Source organism: Danio rerio, chromosome 17 (genome assembly GCF_049306965.1).
Source record: "Danio rerio strain Tuebingen ecotype United States chromosome 17, GRCz12tu, whole genome shotgun sequence".
Lineage (NCBI taxonomy): Eukaryota > Metazoa > Chordata > Actinopteri > Cypriniformes > Danionidae > Danio > Danio rerio.
This window is the reverse complement of record NC_133192.1, coordinates 13454738-13480309: the sequence shown is the minus strand read 5'-3', so window position 1 is coordinate 13480309 and position 25572 is coordinate 13454738. Positions and strand designations below refer to the sequence as shown.

The following is a 25572-nucleotide window of genomic DNA, read 5'->3' as shown; positions in this document are numbered from 1 at the left end:
ATTGCATTTCTAACATCTATGGGTCATGATTTTTGCTGCTTGAAAGTTTTTCAGTTGAATCAATTGAACTTTTCTTGTCATCTCAACTCAAACTGACTAAAATTGTTACAAAGTGAAACTTTGTTGAACTCAAAATATTTAGTTGAAACCTGACTAACTTTATAAAATGAGTTTAAAAATGTATTTGTAACATGATTAACTAAATAAAAAAAATGTATTCTTTTTTTGTCAAGTTTTTAAAGTGTATTATTTTAGCAAACATCATTTGGTTGTCTGAAGTGATGACAGTCAAATATTAAGTCTATAAGTGTTTGTGTGTCCTACATACACTCACCGGCCACTTTATTAGGTACACCTGTCCAACTGCTCGTTAACACGAATTTCTGATCACCCAATCACATGGCAGCAACTCAATGCATTTAGGCATGCAGACATGGCCCAGATGGACTGCTGCAGTTCAAACCGAGCATCAGAAAGGGGAAGAAAGTTGATAGTCAAAATATACAGCTATAGACATAAGGAAGTTTAAAAGTTTTATAGAAGTTTATGTTGGGGAAAAAACTGTATGGATACAAGTAGAGCTTGCTTGTTTTTTTACACATTATTTAAAATATTTAGCTAAGAAATAAAATCTAAAATATTTTAATTGTTCATTAATAATGTATTATTAGTATTACATTTTTATTTATTTATTTATTTATTTTTTGAGAGAGAGAGGTCAAATAAATATTTTTTCCATCTGGGTAATTTGAAAAAAACCCTTAGTCTTTAGCGCTTTATGAGTCTAAAATTTCATTCAAAATGGTCTTAAAATGTCTTAAAAAGTCTTTTAAAAAGGTGAAACCTGTAAGAAAAAAGTATGAAATCATTGTACAATCAGTAACTGGTCACAATAAATAAAAACAAGGAAATGATGTTGATTTTATAATGTTTAATAATTCACCAGTATAAAAGACACACACATGACATATATAGTGCATTTGCATATGTGTATAATAATAATATAATAATAACAATACATTCATTTGCCCTGCATTATTAAAGAAGTTGACAAGGCAACAATACAATACAAAGAGCAATTCAATTCAGCAGTCCTCAGGTGTGCTGGGGTCGCCGAGTTGTTTCTCCTCTCTTACTCCATGACCTGAAACATAAATCAGTGTTATTTGTCTAAATGCATTACATTTTGTACACAGTTTAAAGGTTTAGTACACCCACAAATGAAAACCCCGCTTTTAATCACTCATTCCAATCCCCTGAGACTTTTGCTTATCTTCTGTATTTTTTTGTAGGCTTACAAATATGTTCTTGGACCCTTATATGATTAGAGTAAAAGTCACATCCATTGTTTTAAAAAATTTCTTTTTTTTTATTTAAGACAGAGGTGCTCAACCGTGTTCCTGGAGATCTACCTTCCTCCAGAGTTCAGCTCCAACTCTGATCAAGCACACCTGAAGCAATTAATTAGTACCTGAACAACACTTGATAATTACAGGCAGGTGTGTTTGATATGAGTTGCAACTGAAATCTGCAGGAAGGTAGATCTCCAGGAACGGGGTTGAGCTCTCCTGATATCTTAATTTGTGTTCTGAAGATGAAAGTCTCAGTGGGTTGGAACGACATGAGGGTGAGTAATTAATAACAGAATTTTCTATTTTGTGGGGTAAGGTAATGCTTTAAGACTTAAGATCAGCGGTGTCCAAACTTTTTTCATGAAGGGCCAAAAACCAGTCTTGATTGAGCTTGTTGGACCAAAGTATACAAAACTCATTACATTAAAGTTGCTATTGGTGATTTCCTAAGTCATTCAACATTTAAACAAAACTAGAGAGCATTGATTTATACTAACTAATGCAGTATATATTCGTACAGTAAAAACAATCCTATTTATAACCAAATGGAGTTACACTAGTCAAGCTGCACCTGTTTTTTGCCTTGATGTGCATCACCGATGTGTTCCTCTATTTATTGAGTGACTATTTATATTTAATATAACATTTAATCGAATCATTTACTTTTAGTTTGCGTTTTTGTTGTCATTCTCACTCTCTTCTCTGATGGGATGTTGGGCGAAATCAAAGGGCAAATCAAGTTACCAAGGGGCCAACTTTGGCATGCCGACTCTAGTTTGGACACCTCTGCTTAAGATGATCAACAAAAATGAAAAGGCTTCATACCTTAAACCAGTTATGGAGATGCATCTGCTGCAGAGCGAGTCTCTCATCTGGGTCTGGCTGCAGACAACCGCAGATCATCCGGCAGCATTCTGTGCAGAAAGAAGAATGGGATGTTTAAGGTTAATAGTTTATAGACCTTATTCTACAATGCCGAAGTGCCTTAGTATTTCCTATTTAGTTGCATACGGGAGAAATGACTAGGAATCATTAACAGTCAAACTGCTCGCTCTACAAACAAGCGTGTTCATGACTGTACATAAAAAGTAGAATGATATAATAAGACGATGTCGGTGTGCAACATTAACCAGCATAGCAAGCAGTTTATAACGTCTTAAAATCAGATTACATTACATTATCAGATAGATTACAATGGTTGCACTCGCTCGTACGTCAAAAATAGTTATAAGACCTGCTCTCTTTACACTTTGATGAAGCTCTCACCTTTTGACAGATCAGGGCTAGTCCAACGATAGTTCCTGATCAAGGAGTGGTCGGAGATACTAGGTAAAGCCCCACACATCATTGCAAACAGGACGATCCCTAGAGACCAAACAGTCGCCGGCTGTGCATGGTACCTGCCATACATTTCATACTCCGGAGGGAAATATTCTCTTGTGCCTAGAAAAAAAAAAGATATCATCCAATGGTTTATATATTTAAACAGAATCTTCAGTGTGTGGTTTTTATGACAACAAAGTTCATGACACTTACCACAGAAGACTTTGTAGCCGGATCTCTTTACGGTCGAACCACAGCCGAAGTCTATTAGCTTTACCTCCAAAGTGTCTGGATTCACCAGGAGGTTTTCAAGTTTTATGTCCCGATGGAAGACACCGCGATCAAAGCAAACGCTCGCAGCATGAATGGCCTGCCACATTATATGGCGTCCCATCTTCTCATCAAGAGGTTTGTTCTTGTGGTTTAAGAAGCGAAGCAAGTCCATACAAGGTGTGGGTCGCTCCATGATTATAATGTAGTGGTCATCGTTGTCCTCCCAGTCTATGAGTTTGATTATCTCGGGGACGTAGGGACCATTGTTGGCCATGATTGCCAGGGCAATTTCTGTAGGGAGGGGTTTTACATAACCAGGCTAAAGGAGAGAAATGATGACAATTAGATGGTTTCCTAAAGCTCTCTTAATGAAAACTCAATAGTAATCTGACATTAGCATACATATAAGGCTCTGAAACAAACTAATCAAGTGGATTTATCTAAATACAGTTGTAAATGGAGTCTTTAGCTGATCTACTTTTTTTTTTCTTCAGATGTTTTATGTAGTAGGCCAATAGTTTCACAAAACCATTTTGTTTTCACTTCTGTTTTAATTTCTACACAATAAAGTCTAGTTTGAATGTAAGCTGCTCGTTCTTCATGTGTGCTGTCATCCTTGTTTAGATCATGATTCAATTACAGTGGTTACCTCTAATTTCAAATGGAAAGCACACAGCAACACAAAAGCCTTACTTTACTTGTTTACGTACTTACTAAAAGGACATGTTTTCATTTACTATATAATGTATTCAATCCCATTTTGTCCCATGCTAAGAAAATCAAATCTAGAATCAAATCAAATCATGACATTGAACTGTTTCTGGACTACTCACCACCTTCATTTCCTTCATCATCGGTGACTTTACAGTATATTTCACAGCAACCTGATCAATAAAGCAAAGAATTAGCAGTTAGCATGTGGTAGAAGTTTTAAATAAAGCAATGATAAAGAAATGTTCTGTTAGTGAAAGCACCTCAAGTCCATCCCTGCGGCGTGTGGCTTTGTAGACTGAGCCGAATCCACCTTTGCCCAGCTTGTCACCAATTTTGTATTGCCTTAAAATGATGTCTGGTAATAAATAAACAACTGTAGTCAGTATGATGTACAATTTTAGATATATATTTTTTTTTTTTCACGTTTGTAATACTAATAACAATTCTTATCTTACCATTTTCTGTGACGTCCTCCTCTAGCTGCTCAGCAGCAGGGACATGGTCCTCTAAAGCAGAAGCTGTAATATGAATCAAGTCACCGTTATGTAAATAGCACTTTATATAATACAGATTTTTTAATTAGTCTATGAATGTAAAGTCACATATAGAGACTTATTTTAATTTCATCCCACACAGAAATCTGATATATGTAAATTTGATATACTGTGTGTGTGTGTGTGTAGCCACAAATAAACACATACAAATATAATTATAGCAAATATATTTGTACATATTACATATTTGCTTATTTTTTGCTACTTATTTTTGTACATATGTACATATTTATGATGCAAATGGTTGAAAAAACATACATAAACGACCATTTTTGCAATCATTTAACATATATGGCTATGATTAACTTGTATGTCATATTTGTAATTTGCATATATTTTCATATATCACATTTCTATTTTGAGGGATGTAAACATTAACAGTGGTTCTAACATATATCCTGTTTTACATTTTTAATTTCCACAGCTTCCGAGACTACAAAAATGTCCACATATTGATAAATATTGCTGTGATGGCTGTTTTAACGTTAAGTTATGATTGGATTTGCCTTTTGTTAAGGTTATGAAATAGTTTGACATCAAGCAGGAATTGTTCATGGGCCAATGACATTAATACATTGAAATGGTATACACAAGACCAGTTATAAATTATTACTTGATTAGATTTTTGGCTGTTAAACAATACTTGTATCATAACCACTTGTGAGTGTGATTTTACCTCTACTAGACTTCGAAGTGAAGAGATGAGTGAGTCTCTTCCAGAAGCCCTTTTTTTCCTTTCTTGCTTCAGGAACCTCATCAGGCCCAATGGTTGTTTCAATGGGCTGACAAGAAACTTTCTGCTTCAACATGGCTTCATGGTAGTCCTTCGTGGCCTGGACGAGGTCGTATGTTCTAGATTTGCAAAGGAAGTCAGGCCACTTCCAGAAGCCCCTTTTTTCCTTTCTCTCTTCAGCAACCTCATCAAGCCCAACGGGTGTTTCAATGGGCTGACTAGAAACTTTTTGATTTAACATGGCTTCATGGTGGTCCTTCGTGGCCTGGACGAGGTCGTATGTTCTAGTTTTGCGATGGAAGACTGGCCACTTCCAGAAGCCCTTTTTTACCTTTCTCCCTTCAGTAACCTCATCAGGCCCAACGGGTGTTTCAGTGGGCTGACAAGAAACTTTCTGATTTACCTCAGCTTCATACTGGTAGTCCTTCGCAGCCTGGACAAGGTCGTATTTTCCAGTTTTGCGATGGAGGAGCTTCCAGGAGATTCTCTTTTTCTTCTTTCTCCCTATCTTTCCAACCTCAACATGCGGCTCATTAGAAACATGAAGATGGTTCTCTGGCATGTTGGGGGTGTACTTGAGTAGTACACAGGGACTGTGATCAGACTTCATGATGACAAATGTTTTCTAATAACAAACTGTTAATAGTAAACCGATCAATCTGCAACTCAAAATGCCAAAACTACAACCCACAAAAGCAAGTAGTAGAATGTCAGGCGATGATGTCATCCAGGCGCATTCTAAGAATTCTAATATGGAATGCTTTGGGCTGTTGTTATTTTTCAAATGTTTTAATCTTTCCAAGTTTGAAATGAATGGGATCCCGTTTTGTGTTTATAGTGGTTTGTAAATGCAGCAAAGGGTTGCTTACAGGCTAAAATTGTTAAGAAATCTGCATGGAGGAGTACATCAGATGTCAATAATATGACAATTGTATTATATTGGGCAAATAAATTGCAGCAGCCTCATATACATGCTGCTGTTTGTGTTGTTATTAATGGTAAAAGAAGAAAATGACTCACTTTTTGTGACTTGTAAGGATAAAAATTATACATATACATAAATATGAATGTATACGTCCCTTTTTTTGTATATTCATTTTAGTGAGGTCCAAATTATCAAGGTGAACCAACAGAGTGTCTTTATTTTCGTACTCTTATTTCTTGGTTATCAATTTCTAATGACATTATGAATAATTAAATTCAGCAAAGAAGCAGTGGAAAAACTTTAATTCTATGATTTACTGCACATTTTGTTACAAATCTCTGAAATATTCTTGCAAAATGTGACATTTTGTAAGGAAATATCCAAGAAAATGTGTATTTCTTTGTCTTGCTTTGACTGCTAAGTCTATTTAATAGACTCTGATGTACAGACATGGAAAAAAAATCTCAGCTTGAGTAAAACATAAGTTTTTGTTTCATTCTACACAGTTCTGATCAAATTTCTTCTCAATTTAATATAACTATGTAGCCATTTTAGCATAAATCAATTTAAAATGTAAGTAGAAGTAAGTTTTAGACGTGTTTATAAAAGTTTAGTTTATTTATAGTTAAGAAATCAAAAGCTTAGGACACATTAAGCACATCAAATAAAAACTTTTGTTATTTTGACCAACTTAAAAATGCTCTAAATGACAATGTTTTTATTTGAAATTTGGAAGAAATTGTATCAGTCCTTTATAGAATAAAACTAATAACAGCTTCCCCAAACCCATAACTAATAAACCCAGAGAAATGGAGAATCTCTAATTCCCAAATGCAGGGTTCCACATTATTTATTCATGCCATCCCAACACCAATCGACTAAGTTAATGTAACAAATTTAAGTGGATTGAACAAATTGAGTTATCTCCAAAAAATCTCAAGAATTGAGTTGCTTCAGGTAATTTTACTTAAATCAGCAGCAAAATCAACAAAATCAGCAGCAATTGTATGTAATTTTATTTTTATAGCTGTATATTGTGACTCAAAAGTTCGAAATATTACAAATATTTAGGACACACAAGCACTTATATACTTATTATTTAAATGTCATCATATTAGACAACAAAATGACAACAACTGTTGACTACAATTGTTTTATGTTACTTTAACTTATTTAAATAAGTTAATTATGTTCCAACTACATTTTTTTTTCAGTTTTTCAAAGTTTAACTTCATATTTTAGTCAGTTTGATTAATATAAGTTGTTTGTATTTAAAATTTAGTTGCTGTACTCCTATATGAGTAAAAAAAAAAAAAAAAAAAAAAAAAATATATATATATATATATATATATATATATATATATATATATATATTTTATTTATTTATTTATTTTAACAGTCTGTAGTAAATATATATATATATATATATATATATATATATATATATATATATATATATATATATATATATATATATATATATATATATATATATATATATATACCGAGGTACACTGTATATCAGGGTGTGAATTACTGGGGGGTTTGGGGTGGATTGTTAATTAAAGTTTGATCCCGAAGGAGGTCAAAACAATATATTTTTACTCTGATCCGTATAAAATTGAAATAATAAATATTAAATACACATTTGACCTCGGTTCAAACCATTGTTATTGCATAATTGCACCAATCAGTTTATTCGAGAGTAAAGTGGCAGATCTAGAGCACCAATAGACATCGTGTTCAAAAGACGTTGTTTTCTATGAGGCGCTGTGTAGAATTTAAATCAAACTTCGCTTATCAACACACTCATAAAACACGTGCATATACACCTACACTATTGGAATGTTCAAAACAACATATATGAAACTTGCGCAGATACATATAAACTTCACGCATGCATACACCCACATACACACGCACATACATATAAACTCAATCCTTGCATAAACACCCACATTAACACACGCACATACATATAAACTTCAGCATGCAAACACACCTGTACACACTCGCATATACATATAAACTTGATCAGTGCATATGCACCCACCATAAACTCTCACATATTAATGTAAACTCGATGTGTGCATAAACACCCAAGTAACACTCACGCAACCATTCAAAATAAAATTCACAATCATATATACAGCTAGTTGTGTATATACATATATGCAAGTGATTTCATATGAGTTTATGCATGAATTCTCAGTGCAAACGGAAGTTATTTCACATTAAAAGGAAGTAGGTCAATTTCAACTTAAAAGTCCTTTGAGCATAAATGAACAAGATCATTATTTGTCATCAATCTATGTTATTGCAAAGCTTAGGAAACAGAAATAATGCAAGTAATCGAGGAATTACATCTGTTTAATAATGAAAATAGATTATGGTAATCATAAAAAATATAAAAAGATAATGCTAAGGAATGCTCCAGCAAATGAAAGGTTTATTATGCAATTAAATTATTAGAAAGCTATGGGTTTAATAAATATAAGGTTGCATAAGTAATTATTTGGAATAAATACTGTTTGTTTAATATTAGTTTTTTATGTTTGTTTTATTATTGGTGTCATCATTCGTCATGGGTCACGATACACACTTATGTCCAGTAGGGAGCAGGAATCTTGTAATAACCTGATTCGTGAATTTTATTTTGTATGTTTGCGCGAGTGTTATTTGAGTGTTATTTGGGTGTTTATATTATATATATATATGCTTTACATTATAAATCAGCTCCTCCTAGCATTCGTCATGTGGTATATCGCACACAATAGCCTTATCTTTGACAAATTAAATCACAGCATGTTCATTTAAAAGTGATCATAGCTGTATTTTTCATCTTCATCATCACCTTTGAGAGGGAAGATCACTGTTGGCAGTGTTTTGAACACTTAAGGGCACTCAAAAGAACATGTATGGCTGATTTCTGCCAGTGACATCCTACGTGCACTTCTGGCATTTTGCTGTCTGTAGAACACTTAAGACTAACATATATTTAGGGAAAGCTTGTTTCTGAGCCTATTCTTGTATATTTTGGAACATTCAATTTGGGTATTTGTTCCAAATCTTAAGTTAAAATAATAGAAAATAGTGAACATAAAATTGTTCACTCAAACTATTAATTAGCTCTTAAATCTATTGCATTTCTAACATCTATGGGTCATAATTTTTAATTAAATAATGAACTTTTCTAGTCATCTCAACTCAAACTGACTAAAATTGTTACAAAGTTAAACTTTGTTGAACTCAAAATATTTAGTTGAAACCTGACTAACTTTATAAAATGAGTTTAAAAATGTATTTGTAACATGATTAACTAAATAAAAAAAATTATTCTTTTTTTGTCAAGTTTTTAAAGTGTATTATTTTAGCAAACATCATTTGGTTGTCTGAAGTGATGACAGTCAAATATTAAGTCTATAAGTGTTTGTGTGTCCTACATACACTCACCGGCCACTTTATTAGGTACACCTGTCCAACTGCTCGTTAACACGAATTTCTGATCACCCAATCACATGGCAGCAACTCAATGCATTTAGGCTTGCAGACATGGCCCAGACGGACTGCTGCCGTTCAAACCGAGCATCAGAAAGGGGAAGAAAGTTGATATTCAAAATATACAGCTATAGACATAAGGAAGTTTAGAAGTTTTATAGAAGTTTATGTTGGGGAAAAAACTGTATGGATACAAGTAGAGCTGGCTTGTTTTTTACAAATTATTTAAAATATTTAGCTAAGAAATAAAATAAAAAATATTTTAATTGTTCATTAATAATGTCTTATTAGTATTAAAATTTTATTTATTTATTTATTTATTTTTTTTTTTTTTGAGAGAGAGGTCAAATAAATATTTTTTCCATCTGGGTAATTTGAAAAAAAACCTTAGTCTTTAGCGCTTTATGAGTCTAAAATTTCATTCAAAATGATCTTAAAATGTCTTAAAAAGTCTTTTAAAAAGGTGAAACCTGTAAGAAAAAAAGTATGAAATCATTGTAAAATCAGTAACTGGTCACATAATAAATAAAAACAAGGAAATGATGTTGATTTTATAATGTTTAATAATTCACCAGTATAAAAGACACACACATGACATATATAGTGCATTTGCATATGTGTATAATAATAATATATTAACAATACATTCATTTGCCCTGCATTATTAAAGAAGTTGACAAGGCAACAATAAAATACAAAGAGCAATTCAATTCAGCAGTCCTCAGGTGTGCTGGGATCGCCGAGTTGTTTCTCCTCTCTTACTCCATGACCTGAAACATAAATCAGTGTTATTTGTCTAAATGCATTACATTTTGTACACAGTTTAAAGGTTTAGTACACCCACAAATGAAAACCCCGCTTTTAATCACTCATTCCAATCCCCTGAGACTTTTGCTTATCTTCTGTATTTTTTTGTAGGCTTACAAATATGTTCTTGGACCCTTATATGATTAGAGTAAAAGTCACATCCATTGTTTTAAAAAATTTCTTTTTTTTGATTTAAGACAGAGGTGCTCAACCGTGTTCCTGGAGATCTACCTTCCTCCAGAGTTCAGCTCCAACTCTGATCAAGCACACCTGAAGCAATTAATTAGTACCTGAACAACACTTGATAATTACAGGCAGGTGTGTTTGATATGAGTTGCAACTGAAATCTGCAGGAAGGTAGATCTCCAGGAACGGGGTTGAGCTTTCCTGATATCTTAATTTGTGTTCTGAAGATGAAAGTCTCAGTGGGTTGGAACAACATGAGGGTGAGTAATTAATAACAGAATTTTCTATTTTGTGGGGTAAGGTAATGCTTTAAGACTTAAGATCAGCGGTGTCCAAACTTTTTTCATGAAGGGCCAAAAACCAGTCTTGATTGAGCTTGTTGGACCAAAGTATACAAAACTCATTACATTAAAGTTGCTATTGGTGATTTCCTAAGTCATTCAACATTTAAACAAAACTAGAGAGCATTGATTTATATTAACTAATGGAGTATATATTCGTACAGTAAAAACAATCCTATTTATAACCAAATGGAGTTACACTAGTCAAGCTGCACCTATTTTTTGCCTTGATGTGCATCACCGATGTCTTCCTCTATTTATTGAGTGACTATTTATATTTAATATAACATTTCATCGAATCATTTACTTTGCATTCAGTTTGCATTTTTGTTGTCATTCTCACTCTCTTCTCAGATGGGATGTTGGGCGAAATCAAAGGGCAAATCAAGTTACCAAGGGGCCAACTTTGGCCTGCCGACTCTAGTTTGGACACTTCTGCTTAAGATGATCAACAAAAATGAAAAGGCTTCATACCTTAAACCAGTTATGGAGATGCATCTGCTGCAGTGCGAGTCTCTCATCTGGGTCTGGCTGCAGACAACCGCAGATCATCCGGCAGCATTCTGTGCAGAAAGAAGAATGGGATGTTTAAGGTTAATAGTTTATAGACCTTATTTTACAATGCCGAAGTGCCTTAGTATTTCCGATTTAGTTGCCTACGGGAGAAATGAGTAGGAATCATTAACAGTCAAACTGCTCGCTCTACAAACAAGCGTGTTCATGACTGTACATAAAAAGTAGAATGATAATAAGACGATGTCGGTGTGCAACATTAACCACCATAGCAAGCAGTTTATAACGTCTTAAAATCAGATTACATTACATTATCAGATAGATTACAATGGTTGCACTCGCTCGTACGTCAAAAATAGTTATAAGAACTGCTCTCTTTACACTTTGATGAAGCTCTCACCTTTTGACAGATCAGGGCTAGTCCAACGATAGTTCCTGATCAAGGAGTGGTCGGAGATACTAGGTAAAGCCCCACACATCATTGCAAACAGGACGATCCCTAGAGACCAAACAGTCGCCGGCTGTGCATGGTACCTGCCATACATTTCATACTCCGGAGGGAAATATTCTCTTGTGCCTAGAAAAAAAAAAGATATCATCCAATGGTTTATATATTTAAACAGAATCTTTAGTGTGTGGTTTTTATGACAACAAAGTTCATAACACTTACCACAGAAGATTTTGTAGCCGGATCTCTTTACGGTCGAACCACAGCCGAAGTCTATTAGCTTTACCTCCAAAGTGTCTGGATTCACCAGGAGGTTTTCAAGTTTTATGTCCCGATGGAAGACACCGCGATCAAAGCAAACGCTCGCAGCATGAATGGCCTGCCACATTATATGGCGTCCCATCTTCTCATCAAGAGGTTTGTTCTTGTGGTTTAAGAAGCGAAGCAAGTCCATACAAGGTGTTGGTCGCTCCATGATTATAATGTAGTGGTCATCGTTGTCCTCCCAGTCTATGAGTTTGATTATCTCGGGGACGTAGGGACCATTGTTGGCCATGATTGCCAGGGCAATTTCTGTAGGGAGGGGTTTTACATAACCAGGCTAAAGAGAGAAATGATGACAATTAGATGGTTTCCTAAAGCTCTCTTAATGAAAACTCAATAGTAATCTGACATTAGCATACATATAAGGCTCTGAAACAAACTAATCAAGTGGATTTATCTAAATACTGTTGTAAATGGAGTCTTTAGCTGATCTACTTTTTTTTTTCTTCAGATGTTTTATGTAGTAGACCAATAGTTTCACAAAACCATTTTGTTTTCACTTCTGTTTTAATTTCTACACAATAAAGTCTAGTTTAAATGTAAGCTGCTCAATCTTCATGTGTGCTGTCATCTTTGTTTAGATCATGATTCAATTACAGTGGTTACCTCTAATTTCAAATGGAAAGCACACAGCAACACAAAAGCCTTACTTTACTTGCGTATGTACTTACTAAAAGGACATGTTTTCATTTACTATATAATGTCTTCAATCCCATTTTGTCCCATGCTAAGAAAATCAAATCTAGAATCAAATCAAATCATGACATTGAATTGTTTCTGGACTACTCACCACCTTCATTTCCTTCATCATCGGTGACTTTACAGCATATTTCACAGCAACCTGATCAATAAAGCAAAGAATTAGCAGTTAGCATGTGGTAGAAGTTTTAAATAAAGCAATGATAAAGAAATGTTTTGTTAGTGAAAGCACCTCAAGTCCATCCCTGCGGCGTGTGGCTTTGTAGACTGAGCCGAATCCACCTTTGCCCAGCTTGTCACCAATTTTGTATTGCCTTAAAATGATGTCTGGTAATAAATAAACAACTGTAGTCAGTATGATGTACAATTTTAGATATATATTATTTTTTTTCACGTTTATAATACTAATAACAATTCTTATCTTACCATTTTCTGTGACGTCCTCCTCTAGCTGCTCAGCAGCAGGGACATGGTCCTCTAAAGCAGAAGCTGTAATATGAATCAAGTCACCGTTATGTAAATAGCACTTTATATAATACAGATTTTTTAATTAGTCTATGAATGTAAAGTCACATATAGAGACTTATTTTAATTTCATCCCACACAGAAATCTGATATATGTAAATTTGATATACTGTGTGTGTGTGTAGCCACAAATAAACACATACAAATATAATTATAGCAAATATATTTGTACATATTACATATTTGCTTATTTTTTGCTACTTATTTTTGTACATATGTACGTATTTATAATGCAAAAGGTTGAAAAAACATACATAAACGACCATTTTTGCAATAATTTAACATATATGGCTATGATTAACTTGTATGTCATATTTGTAATTTGCATATATTTTCATATATCACATTTCTATAGACCATTTTGAGGAATGTAAACATTAACAGTGGTTCTAACATATATCCTGTTTTACATTTTTAATTTCCACAACTTCCGAGACTACAAAAATGTCCACATATTGATAAATATTGCTGTGATGGCTGTTTTAACGTTAAGTTATGATTGGATTTGCCTTTTGTTAAGGTTATGAAATAGTTTGACATCAAGCAGGAATTGTTCACGGGCCAATGACATTAATACATTGAAATGGTATACACAAGACCAGTTATAAATTGTTACTTGATTAGATTTTTGGCTGTTAAACAATACTTGTATCATAACCACTTGTGAGTGTGATTTTACCTCTACTAGACTTCGAAGTGAAGAGATGAGTGAGTCTCTTCCAGAAGCCCTTTTTTTCCTTTCTTGCTTCAGTAACCTCATCAGGCCCAATGGTTGTTTCAATGGGCTGACATGAAACTTTCTGCTTCAACATGGCTTCATGGTAGTCCTTCGTAGCCTGGACGAGGTCGTATGTTCTAGATTTGCAAAGGAAGTCAGGCCACTTCCAGAAGCCCCTTTTTTCCTTTCTCTCTTCAGCAACCTCATCAAGCCCAACGGGTGTTTCAATGGGCTGACTAGAAACTTTTTGATTTAACATGGCTTCATGGTAGTCCTTTGTGGCCTGGACGAGGTCGTATGTTCTAGTTTTGCGACAGAAGACTGGCCACTTCCAGAAGCCCTTTTTTACCTTTCTCCCTTCAGTAACCTCATCAGGCCCAACGGGTGTTTCAGTGGGCTGACAAGAAACTTTCTGATTTACCTCAGCTTCATACTGGTAGTCCTTCGCAGCCTGGACAAGGTCGTATTTTCCAGTTTTGCGATGGAGGAGCTTCCAGGAGCTTCTCTTTTTCTTCTTTCTCCCTATCTTTCCAACCTCAACATGCGACTCATTAGAAACATGAAGATGGTTCTCTGGCATGTTGGGGGTGTACTTGAGTAGTACACAGGGACTGTGATCAGACTTCATGATGACAAATGTTTTCTAATAACAAACTGTTAATAGTAAACCGATCAATCTGCAACTCAAAATGCCAAAACTACAACCCACAAAAGCAAGTAGTAGAATGTCAGGCGATGATGTCATCCAGGCGCATTCTAAGAATTCTAATATGGAATGCTTTGGGCTGTTGTTATTTTTCAAATGTTTTAATCTTTCCAAGTTTGAAATGAATGTGATACTTTGCTGTTTTGTGTTTATAGTGGTTTGTAAATGCAGCAAAGGGTTGCTTACAGGCTAAAATTGTTAAGAAATCTGCATGGAGGAGTACATCAGATGTCAATAATGTGACAATTGTATTATATTGGGCAAATAAATTGCAGCAGCCTCATATACATGCTGCTGTTTGTGTTGTTATTAATGGTAAAAGAAGAAAATGACTCACTTTTGGTGACTTGTAAGGAAAAAAATTATACATATACATAAATATGAATGTATACGTCCCTTTTTTTGTATATTCATTTTTAGTGAGGTCCAAATTATCAAGGTGAACCAACAGAGTGTCTTTATTTTCGTACTCTTATTTCTTGGTTATCAATTTCTAATGACATTATGAATAAATAAATTTAGCAAAGAAGCAGTGGAAAAACTTTAATTCTTTGATTTACTGCACATTTTGTTACAAATCTCTGAAAAATTCTTGCAAAATGTGACATTTTGTAAGGAAATATCCAAGAAAATGTGTATGTCTTTGTCTTGCTTTGACTGCTAAGTCTATTTAATAGATTCTGATGTACAGACATGGAAAAAAAATCTCAGCTTGAGTAAAACATAAGTTTTTGTTTCATTCTACACAGTTCTGATCAAATTTCTTCTCAATTTAATATAACTATGTAGCCATTTTAGCATAAATCAATTTAAAATGTAAGTAGAAGTAAGTTTTAGACGTGTTTATAAAAGTTTAGCTTATTTAAAGTTAAGAAATCAATAGCTTAGGACACATTAAGTACATCAAATAAAAACTTTTGTTATTTTGACTAACTTAAAAATGCTCTAAATGACAATGTTTTTATTTGAAATTGGGAAGAAATTGTATCAGTCCTTTATAGAATAAAACTAATAACAGCTTCCCCCAAACCCATAACTAATAAACCCAGAGAAATGGAGAATCTCTAATTCCCAAATGCAGAGTTCCACATAATTTATTCATGCCATCCCAACACCAATCGACTAAGTTAATGTAACAAATTTAAGTGGATTGGACAAATTGAGTTATCTCCAAAAAATCTCAAGAATTGAGTTGCTTCAGCTAATTTTACTTAAATCAGCAGCAAAATCAACAAAATCAGCAGCAATTTTATGTAATTTTATTTTTATAGCTGTATATTGTGACTCAAAAGTTCGAAATATTACAAATATTTAGGACACACAAGCACTTATATACTTATTATTTAAATGTCATCATATTAGACAAAAAAACGACAACAACTGTTGACTACAATTGTTTTATGTTACTTTAACTTATTTAAATAAGTTAATTATATTCCAACTACATTTTTTTTCAGTTTTTCAAAGTTTAACTTCATATTTTAGTCAGTTTGATTAATATAAGTTGTTTGTATTTAAAATTTAGTTGCTGTACTCCTATATGAGTAAAAAAAAAATATATATATATATATATATATATATATATATATATATATATATATATATATATATATATATATATATATATATTTTAATTTATTTATTTATTTTATTTTTTTAACAGTCTGTAGTAAATATATATATTGTTTTCTATGAGGCGCTGTGTAGAATTTAAATCAAACTTCGCTTATCAACACACTCATAAAACACGTGCATATACACCTACACTATTGGAATGTTCAAAACAACATATATGAAACTTGTGCAGATACATAAAAACTTCACGCATGCATACACCCACATACACAGGAAACAGAAATAATGCAAGTAATCGAGGAATTACATCTGTTTAATAATGAAAATAGATTATGGTAATCATAAAAAATATAAAAAGATAATGCTAAGGAATGCTCCAGCAAAATGAAAGGTTTATTATGCAATTAAATTATTAGAAAGCTATGGGTTTAATAAATATAAGGTTGCATAAGTAATTATTTGGAATAAATACTGTTTGTTTAATATTAGTTTTTTATGTTTGTTTTATTATTGGTGTCATCATTCGTCATGGGTTACGATACACACTTATGTCCAGTAGGGAGCAGGAATCTTGTAATAACCTGATTCGTGAATTTTATTTTGTATGTTTGCGCGAGTGTTATTTGAGTGTTATTTGGGTGTTTATATTATATATATATATATATATATATATATATATATATATATATATATATATATATATATATATATATATATATATATATATATATATATATATATATGCTTTACATTATAAATCAGCTCCTCCTAGCATTCGTCATGTGGTATCTCGCACACAATAGCCTTATCTTTGACAAATTAAATCACAGCATGTTCATTTAAAAGTGATCATGACTGTATTTTTCATCTTCATCATCACCTTTGAGAGGGAAGATCACTGTTAGCAGTGTTTTGAACACTTAAGGGCACTCAAAAGAACATGTATGGCTGATTTCTGCCAGTGACATCCTACGTGCACTTCTGGCATTTTGCTGTCTGTAGAACACTTAAGACTAACATATATTTAGGGAAAGCTTGTTTCTGAGCCTATTCTTGTATATTTTGGAACATTCAATTTGGGTATTTGTTCCAAATCTTAAGTTAAAATAATAGAAAATAGTGAACATAAAATTGTTCACTCAAACTATTAATTAGCTCTTAAATCTATTGCATTTCTAACATCTATGGGTCATAATTTTTGCTGCTTGAAAGTTTTTCAGTTGAATCAATTGAACTTTTCTAGTCATCTCAACTCAAACTGACTAAAATTGTTACAAAGTTAAACTTTGTTGAACTCAAAATATTTAGTTAAAACCTGACTAACTTTATAAAATGAGTTTAAAAATGTATTTGTAACATGATTAACTAAATAAAAAAAATTATTCTTTTTTTGTCAAGTGATTAAAGTGTATTATTTTAGCAAACATCATTTGGTTGTCTGAAGTAATGACAGTCAAATATTAAGTCTATAAGTGTTTGTGTGTTCTACATACACTCACCGGCCACTTTATTAGGTACACCTGTCCAACTGCTCGTTAACACAAATTTCTGATCACCCAATCACATGGCAGCAACTCAATGCATTTAGGCATGCAGACATGGCCCAGACGGACTGCTGCCGTTCAAACCGAGCATCAGAAAGGGGAAGAAAGTTGATAGTCAAAATATACAGCTATAGACATAAGGAAGTTTAGAAGTTTTATAGAAGTTTATGTTGGGGAAAAAACTGTATGGATACAAGTAGAGCTTGCTTGTTTTTTACAAATTATTTAAAATATTTAGCTAAGAAATAAAATAAAAAAATATTTTAATTGTTCATTAATAATGTATTATTAGTATTACAATTTTATTTATTTTTATTTTATTTTTTGAGAGAGAGAGGTCAAATAAATATTTTTTCCATCTGGGTAATTTGAAAAAAAACCTTAGTCTTTAGCGCTTTATGAGTCTAAAATTTCATTCAAAATGGTCTTAAAATGTCTTAAAAAGTCTTTTAAAAAGGTGAAACCTGTAAGAAAAAAAGTATGAAATCAGTGTACAATCAGTAACTGGTCACAATAAATAAAAACAAGGAAATGATGTTGATTTTATAATGTTTAATAATTCACCAGTATAAAAGACACACACATGACATATATAGTGCATTTGCATATGTGTATAATAATAATATATTAACAATACATTCATTTGCCCTGCATTATTAAAGAAGTTGACAAGGCAACAATACAATACAAAGAGCAATTCAATTCAGCAGTCCTCAGGTGTGCTGGGGTCGCCGAGTTGTTTCTCCTCTCTTACTCCATGACCTGAAACATAAATCAGTGTTATTTGTCTAAATGCATTACATTTTGTACACAGTTTAAAGGTTTAGTACACCCACAAATGAAAACCCCGCTTTTAATCACTCATTCCAATCCCCTGAGACTTTTGCTTATCTTCTGTATTTTTTTTGTAGGCTTACAAATATGTTCTTGGACCCTTATATGATTAGAGTAAAAGTCACATCCATTGTTTAAAAAATTTTACTTTTTTTGATTTAAGACAGAGGTGCTCAACCGTGTTCCTGAAGATCTACCTTCCTCCAGAGTTCAGCTCCAACTCTGATCAAGCACACCTGAAGCAATTAATTAGTACCTGAACAACACTTGATAATTACAGGCAGGTGTGTTTGATATGAGTTGCAACTGAAATCTGCAGGAAGGTAGATCTCCAGGAACGGGGTTGAGCTCCCCTGATATCTTAATTTGTGTTCTGAAGATGAAAGTCTCAGTGGGTTGGAACAACATGAGGGTGAGTAATTAATAACAGAATTTTCTATTTTTTAGGGTAAGGTAATGCTTTAAGACTTAAGATCAGCGGTGTCCAAATTTTTTCATGAAGGGCCAAAAACCAGTCTTGATTGAGCTTGTTGGACCAAAGTATACAAAACTCATTACATTAAAGTTGCTATTGGTGATTTCCTAAGTCATTCAACATTTAAACAAAACTAGAGAGCATTGATTTATATTAACTAATGCAGTATTTATTCGTACAGTAAAAACAATCCTATTTATAACCAAATGGAGTTACACTAGTCAAGCTGCACCTGTTTTTTGCCTTGATGTGCATCACCGATGTGTTCCTCTATTTATTGAGTGACTATTTATATTTAATATAACATTTCATCGAATCATTTACTTTGCATTCAGTTTGCATTTTTGTTGTCATTCTCACTCTCTTCTCAGATGGGATGTTGGGCGAAATCAAAGGGCAAATCAAGTTACCAAGGGGCCAACTTTGGCATGCCGACTCTAGTTTGGACACTTCTGCTTAAGATGATCAACAAAAATGAAAAGGCTTCATACCTTAAACCAGTTATGGAGATGCATCTGCTGCAGAGCGAGTCTCTCATCTGGGTCTGGCTGCAGACAACCGCAGATCATCCGGCAGCATTCTGTGCAGAAAGAAGAATGGGATGTTTAAGGTTAATAGTTTATAGACCTTATTCTACAATGCCGAAGTGCCTTAGTATTTCCTATTTAGTTGCATACGGGAGAAATGACTAGGAATCATTAACAGTCAAACTGCTCGCTCTACAAACAAGCGTGTTCATGACTGTACATAAAAAGTAGAATGATATAATAAGACGATGTCGGTGTGCAACATTAACCAGCATAGCAAGCAGTTTATAACGTCTTAAAATCAGATTACATTACATTATCAGATAGATTACAATGGTTGCACTCGCTCGTACGTCAAAAATAGTTATAAGACCTGCTCTCTTTACACTTTGATGAAGCTCTCACCTTTTGACAGATCAGGGCTAGTCCAACGATAGTCCCTGATCAAGGAGTGGTCGGAGATACTAGGTAAAGCCCCACACATCATTGCAAACAGGACGATCCCTAGAGACCAAACAGTCGCCGGCTGTGCATGGTACCTGCCATACATTTCATACTCCGGAGGGAAATATTCTCTTGTGCCTAGAAAAAAAAAAAAGATATCATCCAATGGTTTATATATTTAAACAGAATCTTTAGTGTGTGGTTTTTATGACAACAAAGTTCATAACACTTACCACAGAAGACTTTGTAGCCGGATCTCTTTACGGTCGAACCACAGCCGAAGTCTATTAGCTTTACCTCCAAAGTGTCTGGATTCACCAGGAGGTTTTCAAGTTTTATGTCCCGATGGAAGACACCGCGATCAAAGCAAACGCTCGCAGCATGAATGGCCTGCCACATTATATGGCGTCCCATCTTCTCATCAAGAGGTTTGTTCTTGTGGTTTAAGAAGCGAAGCAAGTCCATACAAGGTGTGGGTCGCTCCATGATTATAATGTAGTGGTCATCGTTGTCCTCCCAGTCTATGAGTTTGATTATCTCGGGGACGTAGGGACCATTGTTGGCCATGATTGCCAGGGCAATTTCTGTCGGGAGGGGTTTTACATAACCAGGCTAAAGAGAGAAATGATGACAATTAGATGGTTTCCTAAAGCTCTCTTAATGAAAACTCAATAGTAATCTGACATTAGCATACATATAAGGCTCTGAAACAAACTAATCAAGTGGATTTATCTAAATACAGTTGTAAATGGAGTCTTTAGCTGATCTACTTTTCTTTCTTCAGATGTTTTATGTAGTAGGCCAATAGTTTCACAAAACCATTTTGTTTTCACTTCTGTTTTAATTTCTACATTATAAAGTCTAGTTTGAATGTAAGCTGCTCGTTCTTCATGTGTGCTGTCATCTTTGTTTAGATCATGATTCAATTACAGTGGTTACCTCTAATTTCAAATGGAAAGCACACAGCAACACAAAAGCCTTACTTTACTTGCTTACGTACTTACTAAAAGGACATGTTTTCATTTACTATATAATGTCTTTAATCCCATTTTGTCCCATGCTAAGAAAATCAAATCTAGAATCAAATCAAATCATGACATTGAATTGTTTCTGGACTACTCACCACCTTCATTTCCTTCATCATCGGTGACTTTACAGCATATTTCACAGCAACCTGATCAATAAAGCAAAGAATTAGCAGTTAGCATGTGGTAGAAGTTTTAAATAAAGCAATGATAAAGAAATGTTCTGTTAGTGAAAGCACCTCAAGTCCATCCCTGCGGCGTGTGGCTTTGTAGACTGAGCCGAATCCACCTTTGCCCAGCTTGTCACCAATTTTGTATTGCCTTAAAATGATGTCTGGTAATAAATAAACAACTGTAGTCAGTATAATGTACAATTTTAGATATATATATATTTCTTTTCACGTTTGTAATACTAATAACAATTCTTATCTTACCATTTTCTGTGACGTCCTCCTCTAGCTGCTCAGCAGCAGGGACATGGTCCTCTAAAGCAGAAGCTGTAATATGAATCAAGTCACCGTTATGTAAATAGCACTTTATATAATACAGATTTTTTATTTAGTCTATGAATGTAAAGTCACATATAGAGACTTATTTTAATTTCATCCCACACAGAAATCTGATATATGTAAATTTGATATACTGTGTGTGTGTGTGTGTGTGTAGCCACAAATAAACACATACAAATATAATTATAGCAAATATATTTGTACATATTACATATTTGCTTATTTTTTGCTACTTATTTTTGTACATATGTACGTATTTATAATGCAAAAGGTTGAAAAAACATACATAAACGACCATTTTTGCAATCATTTAACATATATGGCTATGATTAACTTGTATGTCATATTTGTAATTTGCATATATTTTCATATATCACATTTCTATTTTGAGGGATGTAAACATTAACAGTGGTTCTAACATATATCCTGTTTTACATTTTTAATTTCCACAGCTTCCGAGAATACAAAAATGTCCACATATTGATAAATATTGCTGTGATGGCTGTTTTAACGTTAAGTTATGATTGGATTTGCCTTTTGTTAAGGTTATGAAATAGTTTGACATCAAGCAGGAATTGTTCACGGGCCAATGACATTAATACATTGAAATGGTATATACAAGACAGTTATAAATTATTACTTGATTAGATTTTTGGCTGTTAAACAAAACTTGTATCATAACCACTTGTGAGTGTGATTTTACCTCTACTAGACTTCGAAGTGAAGAGATGAGTGAGTCTCTTCCAGAAGCCCTTTTTTTCCTTTCTCGCTTCAGCAACTTCATCAAGCCCAACGGGTGTTTCAATGGGCTGACTAGAAACTTTTTGATTTAACATGGCTTCATGGTAGTCCTTTGTGGCCTGGACGAGGTCGTATGTTCTAGTTTTGCGACAGAAGACTGGCCACTTCCAGAAGCCCTTTTTTACCTTTCTCCCTTCAGTAACCTCATCAGGCCCAACGGGTGTTTCAGTGGGCTGACAAGAAACTTTCTGATTTACCTCAGCTTCAAACTGGTAGTCCTTCGCAGCCTGGACAAGGTCGTATTTTCCAGTTTTGCGGTGGAGGACTGGCCACTTCCAGGAGATTCTCTTTTTCTCCCTTCTCCCTATCTTTCCAACCTCAACATGCGGCTCATTAGAAACATGAAGATGGTTCTCTGGCATGTTGGGGGTGTACTTGAGTAGTACACAGGGACTGTGATCAGACTTCATGATGACAAATGTTTTCTAATAACAAACTGTTAATAGTAAACCGATCAATCTGCAACTCAAAATGCCAAAACTACAACCCACAAAAGCAAGTAGTAGAATGTCAGGCGATGATGTCATCCAGGCGCATTCTAAGAATTCTAATATGGAATGCTTTGGGCTGTTGTTATTTTTCAAATGTTTTAATCTTTCCAAGTTTGAAATGAATGTGATACTTTGCTGTTTTGTGTTTATAGTGGTTTGTAAATGCAGCAAAGGGTTGCTTACAGGCTAAAGTTGTTAAGAAATCTGCATGGAGGAGTACATCAGATGTCAATAATGTGACAATTGTATTATATTGGGCAAATAAATTGCAGCAGCCTCATATACATGCTGCTGTTTGTGTTGTTATTAATGGTAAAAGAAGAAAATGACTCACTTTTTGTGACTTGTAAGGAAAAAAATTATACATATACATAAATATGAATGTATACGTCCCTTTTTTTGTATATTCATTTTTAGTGAGGTCCAAATTATCAAGGTGAACCAACAGAGTGTCTTTATTTTCGTACTCTTATTTCTTGGTTATCAATTTCTAATGACATTATGAATAATTAAATTCAGCAAAGAAGCAGTGGAAAAACTTTAATTCTTTGATTTACTGCACATTTTGTTACAAATCTCTGAAAAATTCTTGCAAAATGTGACATTTTGTAAGGAAATATCCAAGAAAATGTGTATGTCTTTGTCTTGCTTTGACTGCTAAGTCTATTTAATAGATTCTGATGTACAGACATGGAAAAAAAATCTCAGCTTGAGTAAAACATAAGTTTTTGTTTCATTCTACACAGTTCTGATCAAATTTCTTCCCAATTTAATATAACTATGTAGCCATTTTAGCATAAATCAATTTAAAATGTAAGTAGAAGTAAGTTTTAGACGTGTTTATAAAAGTTTAGCTTATTTAAAGTTAAGAAATCAATAGCTTAGGACACATTAAGTACATCAAATAAAAACTTTTGTTATTTTGACCAACTTAAAAATGCTCTAAATGACAATGTTTTTATTTGAAATTGGGAAGAAATTGTATCAGTCCTTTATAGAATAAAACTAATAACAGCTTCCCCAAACCCATAACTAATAAACCCAGAGAAATGGAGAATCTCTAATTCCCAAATGCAGGGTTCCACATAATTTATTCATGCCATCCCAACACCAATCGACTAAGTTAATGTAACAAATTTAAGTGGATTGAACAAATTGAGTTATCTCCAAAAAATCTCAAGAATTGAGTTGCTTCAGCTAATTTTACTTAAATCAGCAGCAAAATCAACAAAATCAGCAGCAATTTTATGTAATTTTATTTTTATAGCTGTATATTGTGACTCAAAAGTACGAAATATTACAAATATTTAGGACACACAAGCACTTATATACTTATTATTTGAATGTCATCATATTAGACAACAAAATGATGTTTGCCTAAAACCCTTATGCTAAAATAAGAACACTTGACAAAAAATCATGACTACAATTGTTTTATGTTACTTTAACTTATTTAAATAAGTTAATTATGTTCCAACTACATTTTTTTTCAGTGTTTCAAAGTTTAACTTCATATTTTAGTCAGTTTGGTTAATATAAGTTTAAACAGAAAAGTTAAAACAGTGTAGTTATAACCTGTAATCTGTAAGACTTGCTGCGTGTTTATTTAGGTCAATGTCTGTTCATGTATGCTCTTCTCTTTCCGTAATATCAAACAGACTCATATATATATATATATATATATATATATATATATATATATATATATATATATATATATATATATATATATATATATATATATATATATATATATATATATATATATACACATTGAGTTTGTTTGCAGTGAGTTTGTGTATGTGCGTGTGTTGTTGTGGGTGTATTTGCAAGGATCTATATGTATATGCGAGTGTGTTGGTGTGTTTGCATGCTGCAAGTTTATATGTATGTGTGTAAATGTGGGTGTTTATGCGGGAATCGAGTTCATACGTATATTAATTTGAAATATTGATTTCAGCTTTGGCGGGTTAGACAGACACCTCCACTAGCCAATTTGGCTGGTTGTAAATAATATTTAAATTGTGGTTTTCTTAAAAGCAGGGTTCGACTATAAGAATGACCCAATATGCGTGCAAATGTGATCTTAGAGTTGAGAAACAACACGACTGACAAAAAATTGCTTTAGCGCGAGAAGAAGAAAGCAGATGAATAGGGAATGAGAGGATAATCATCACTCGCGCTAACAGCCGATGTGATGCGCGCGATTGCTTAAAGCGCGTGCGCGCTCCTGTTTCCTTCCTTGAAAGCATTGCTTTCGCTTTGAACAGATTATTAATTGGCCTTAACCGTGTGATCATCCCTATCACACAGTGTTTTTCACCTGCTTTCTTTTGCCTATACGGTTATTTTTTGTTTGTATGGCTTAATTATCATTTTTTACAACAACATTTGCTTTAATATGAGATAACTCTCTATTTATGTGTTGTTAACGGATCTGAGAGACCTTTATTACTGTGCATATTTTTGATACATGACAATTATTATTTTTAAAAAACTATTATTTTTCTTTGTTTTTTTTAAAGAAATGTTTTGTTAAAAAAAAGTATACACCTATATTTATATTGTGTTGACGCATTTAAAATTTGTGGCTAAGAAATATTTTTTGTTTGGTGTGGTCAGAGATAAGTTAGGTAAATCCTTAATTTTGAGTTCTGAAAAGACCTGTGAAATAAAATCTAATTGCAGTATAACACTATGAAACCATG

At 33.4% G+C, this 25572-nt stretch overlaps 3 protein-coding genes across 7 annotated transcripts; all 3 read right to left on the bottom strand.

The window, feature by feature from the left end:
• Nucleotides 1-911: 911 nt before the first annotated feature.
• On the bottom strand, nt 912-7171 carry pimr168 (Pim proto-oncogene, serine/threonine kinase, related 168). Of its 2 annotated transcripts, none has more exons than XM_017351722.4 (8): nt 4893-7171; nt 4118-4180; nt 3923-4017; nt 3782-3832; nt 2889-3267; nt 2619-2795; nt 2178-2266; nt 912-1144 (listed from the first exon to the last, which is right to left on the bottom strand). In XM_017351722.4, exons 1-8 carry the CDS (start codon nt 5557-5559, stop codon nt 1133-1135), a joined length of 1533 nt encoding a protein of 510 aa, XP_017207211.2. In that variant the 5' UTR covers nt 5560-7171; the 3' UTR covers nt 912-1132. The 2 variants fall into 2 exon arrangements, with proteins under 2 accessions (XP_017207211.2, XP_073784317.1); XM_073928216.1 differs by having other exon boundaries at nt 914-1144; nt 2016-2266.
• A 2741-nt stretch (nt 7172-9912) lies between these two features.
• Nucleotides 9913-16109, bottom strand: LOC110438059 (serine/threonine-protein kinase pim-2-like). 3 transcript variants are annotated; one of them, XM_073928217.1, is made up of 8 exons: nt 13895-16109; nt 13117-13179; nt 12923-13017; nt 12782-12832; nt 11890-12268; nt 11620-11796; nt 11181-11269; nt 9913-10142 (listed from the first exon to the last, which is right to left on the bottom strand). In XM_073928217.1, exons 1-8 carry the CDS (start codon nt 14559-14561, stop codon nt 10131-10133), a joined length of 1533 nt encoding a protein of 510 aa, XP_073784318.1. In that variant the 5' UTR covers nt 14562-16109; the 3' UTR covers nt 9913-10130. The 3 variants fall into 3 exon arrangements, with proteins under 3 accessions (XP_073784318.1, XP_073784319.1, XP_068070775.1); XM_068214674.2 differs by lacking the exon at nt 9913-10142 and having other exon boundaries at nt 11097-11269; XM_073928218.1 differs by lacking the exons at nt 12923-13017; nt 13117-13179 and having other exon boundaries at nt 9919-10142; nt 13895-15929.
• A 1975-nt stretch (nt 16110-18084) lies between these two features.
• Nucleotides 18085-24490, bottom strand: pimr175 (Pim proto-oncogene, serine/threonine kinase, related 175). Of its 2 annotated transcripts, XM_017351721.4 has the most exons (8): nt 22276-24490; nt 21498-21560; nt 21303-21397; nt 21162-21212; nt 20272-20650; nt 20000-20176; nt 19559-19647; nt 18085-18520 (listed from the first exon to the last, which is right to left on the bottom strand). In XM_017351721.4, the coding sequence occupies exons 1-8, from the start codon at nt 22781-22783 to the stop codon at nt 18509-18511; spliced, it is 1374 nt and encodes a 457-aa protein (XP_017207210.2). In that variant the 5' UTR covers nt 22784-24490; the 3' UTR covers nt 18085-18508. The 2 variants fall into 2 exon arrangements, with proteins under 2 accessions (XP_017207210.2, XP_068070578.1); XM_068214477.2 differs by lacking the exon at nt 18085-18520 and having other exon boundaries at nt 19553-19647; nt 22276-24488.
• Between the last annotated feature and the right edge of the window lie 1082 nt (nt 24491-25572).

Excerpts from the sequence above, each read along its gene's own strand:
- pimr168 (XM_017351722.4), bottom strand. The coding sequence starts at position 5,559 with ATGAAGTCTGATCACAGTCCCTGTGTACTACTCAAGTACACCCCCAAC. Across the intron at positions 4,181-4,892 it reads CACTTCGAAGTCTAGTAGAG|CTTCTGCTTTAGAGGACCAT; the intron begins GTAAAATCACAC and ends TTCATATTACAG. Across the intron at positions 2,267-2,618 it reads TAGCCCTGATCTGTCAAAAG|AATGCTGCCGGATGATCTGC; the intron begins GTGAGAGCTTCA and ends CTTTCTGCACAG.
- LOC110438059 (XM_073928217.1), bottom strand. The coding sequence starts at position 14,561 with ATGAAGTCTGATCACAGTCCCTGTGTACTACTCAAGTACACCCCCAAC. Across the intron at positions 13,180-13,894 it reads CACTTCGAAGTCTAGTAGAG|CTTCTGCTTTAGAGGACCAT; the intron begins GTAAAATCACAC and ends TTCATATTACAG. Across the intron at positions 13,018-13,116 it reads GGAGGACGTCACAGAAAATG|ACATCATTTTAAGGCAATAC; the intron begins GTAAGATAAGAA and ends ATTTATTACCAG.
- pimr175 (XM_017351721.4), bottom strand. The coding sequence starts at position 22,783 with ATGAAGTCTGATCACAGTCCCTGTGTACTACTCAAGTACACCCCCAAC. Across the intron at positions 20,651-21,161 it reads TGATGAAGGAAATGAAGGTG|CCTGGTTATGTAAAACCCCT; the intron begins GTGAGTAGTCCA and ends TTCTCTCTTTAG. Across the intron at positions 20,177-20,271 it reads CGGCTACAAAGTCTTCTGTG|GCACAAGAGAATATTTCCCT; the intron begins GTAAGTGTTATG and ends TTTTTTTTCTAG.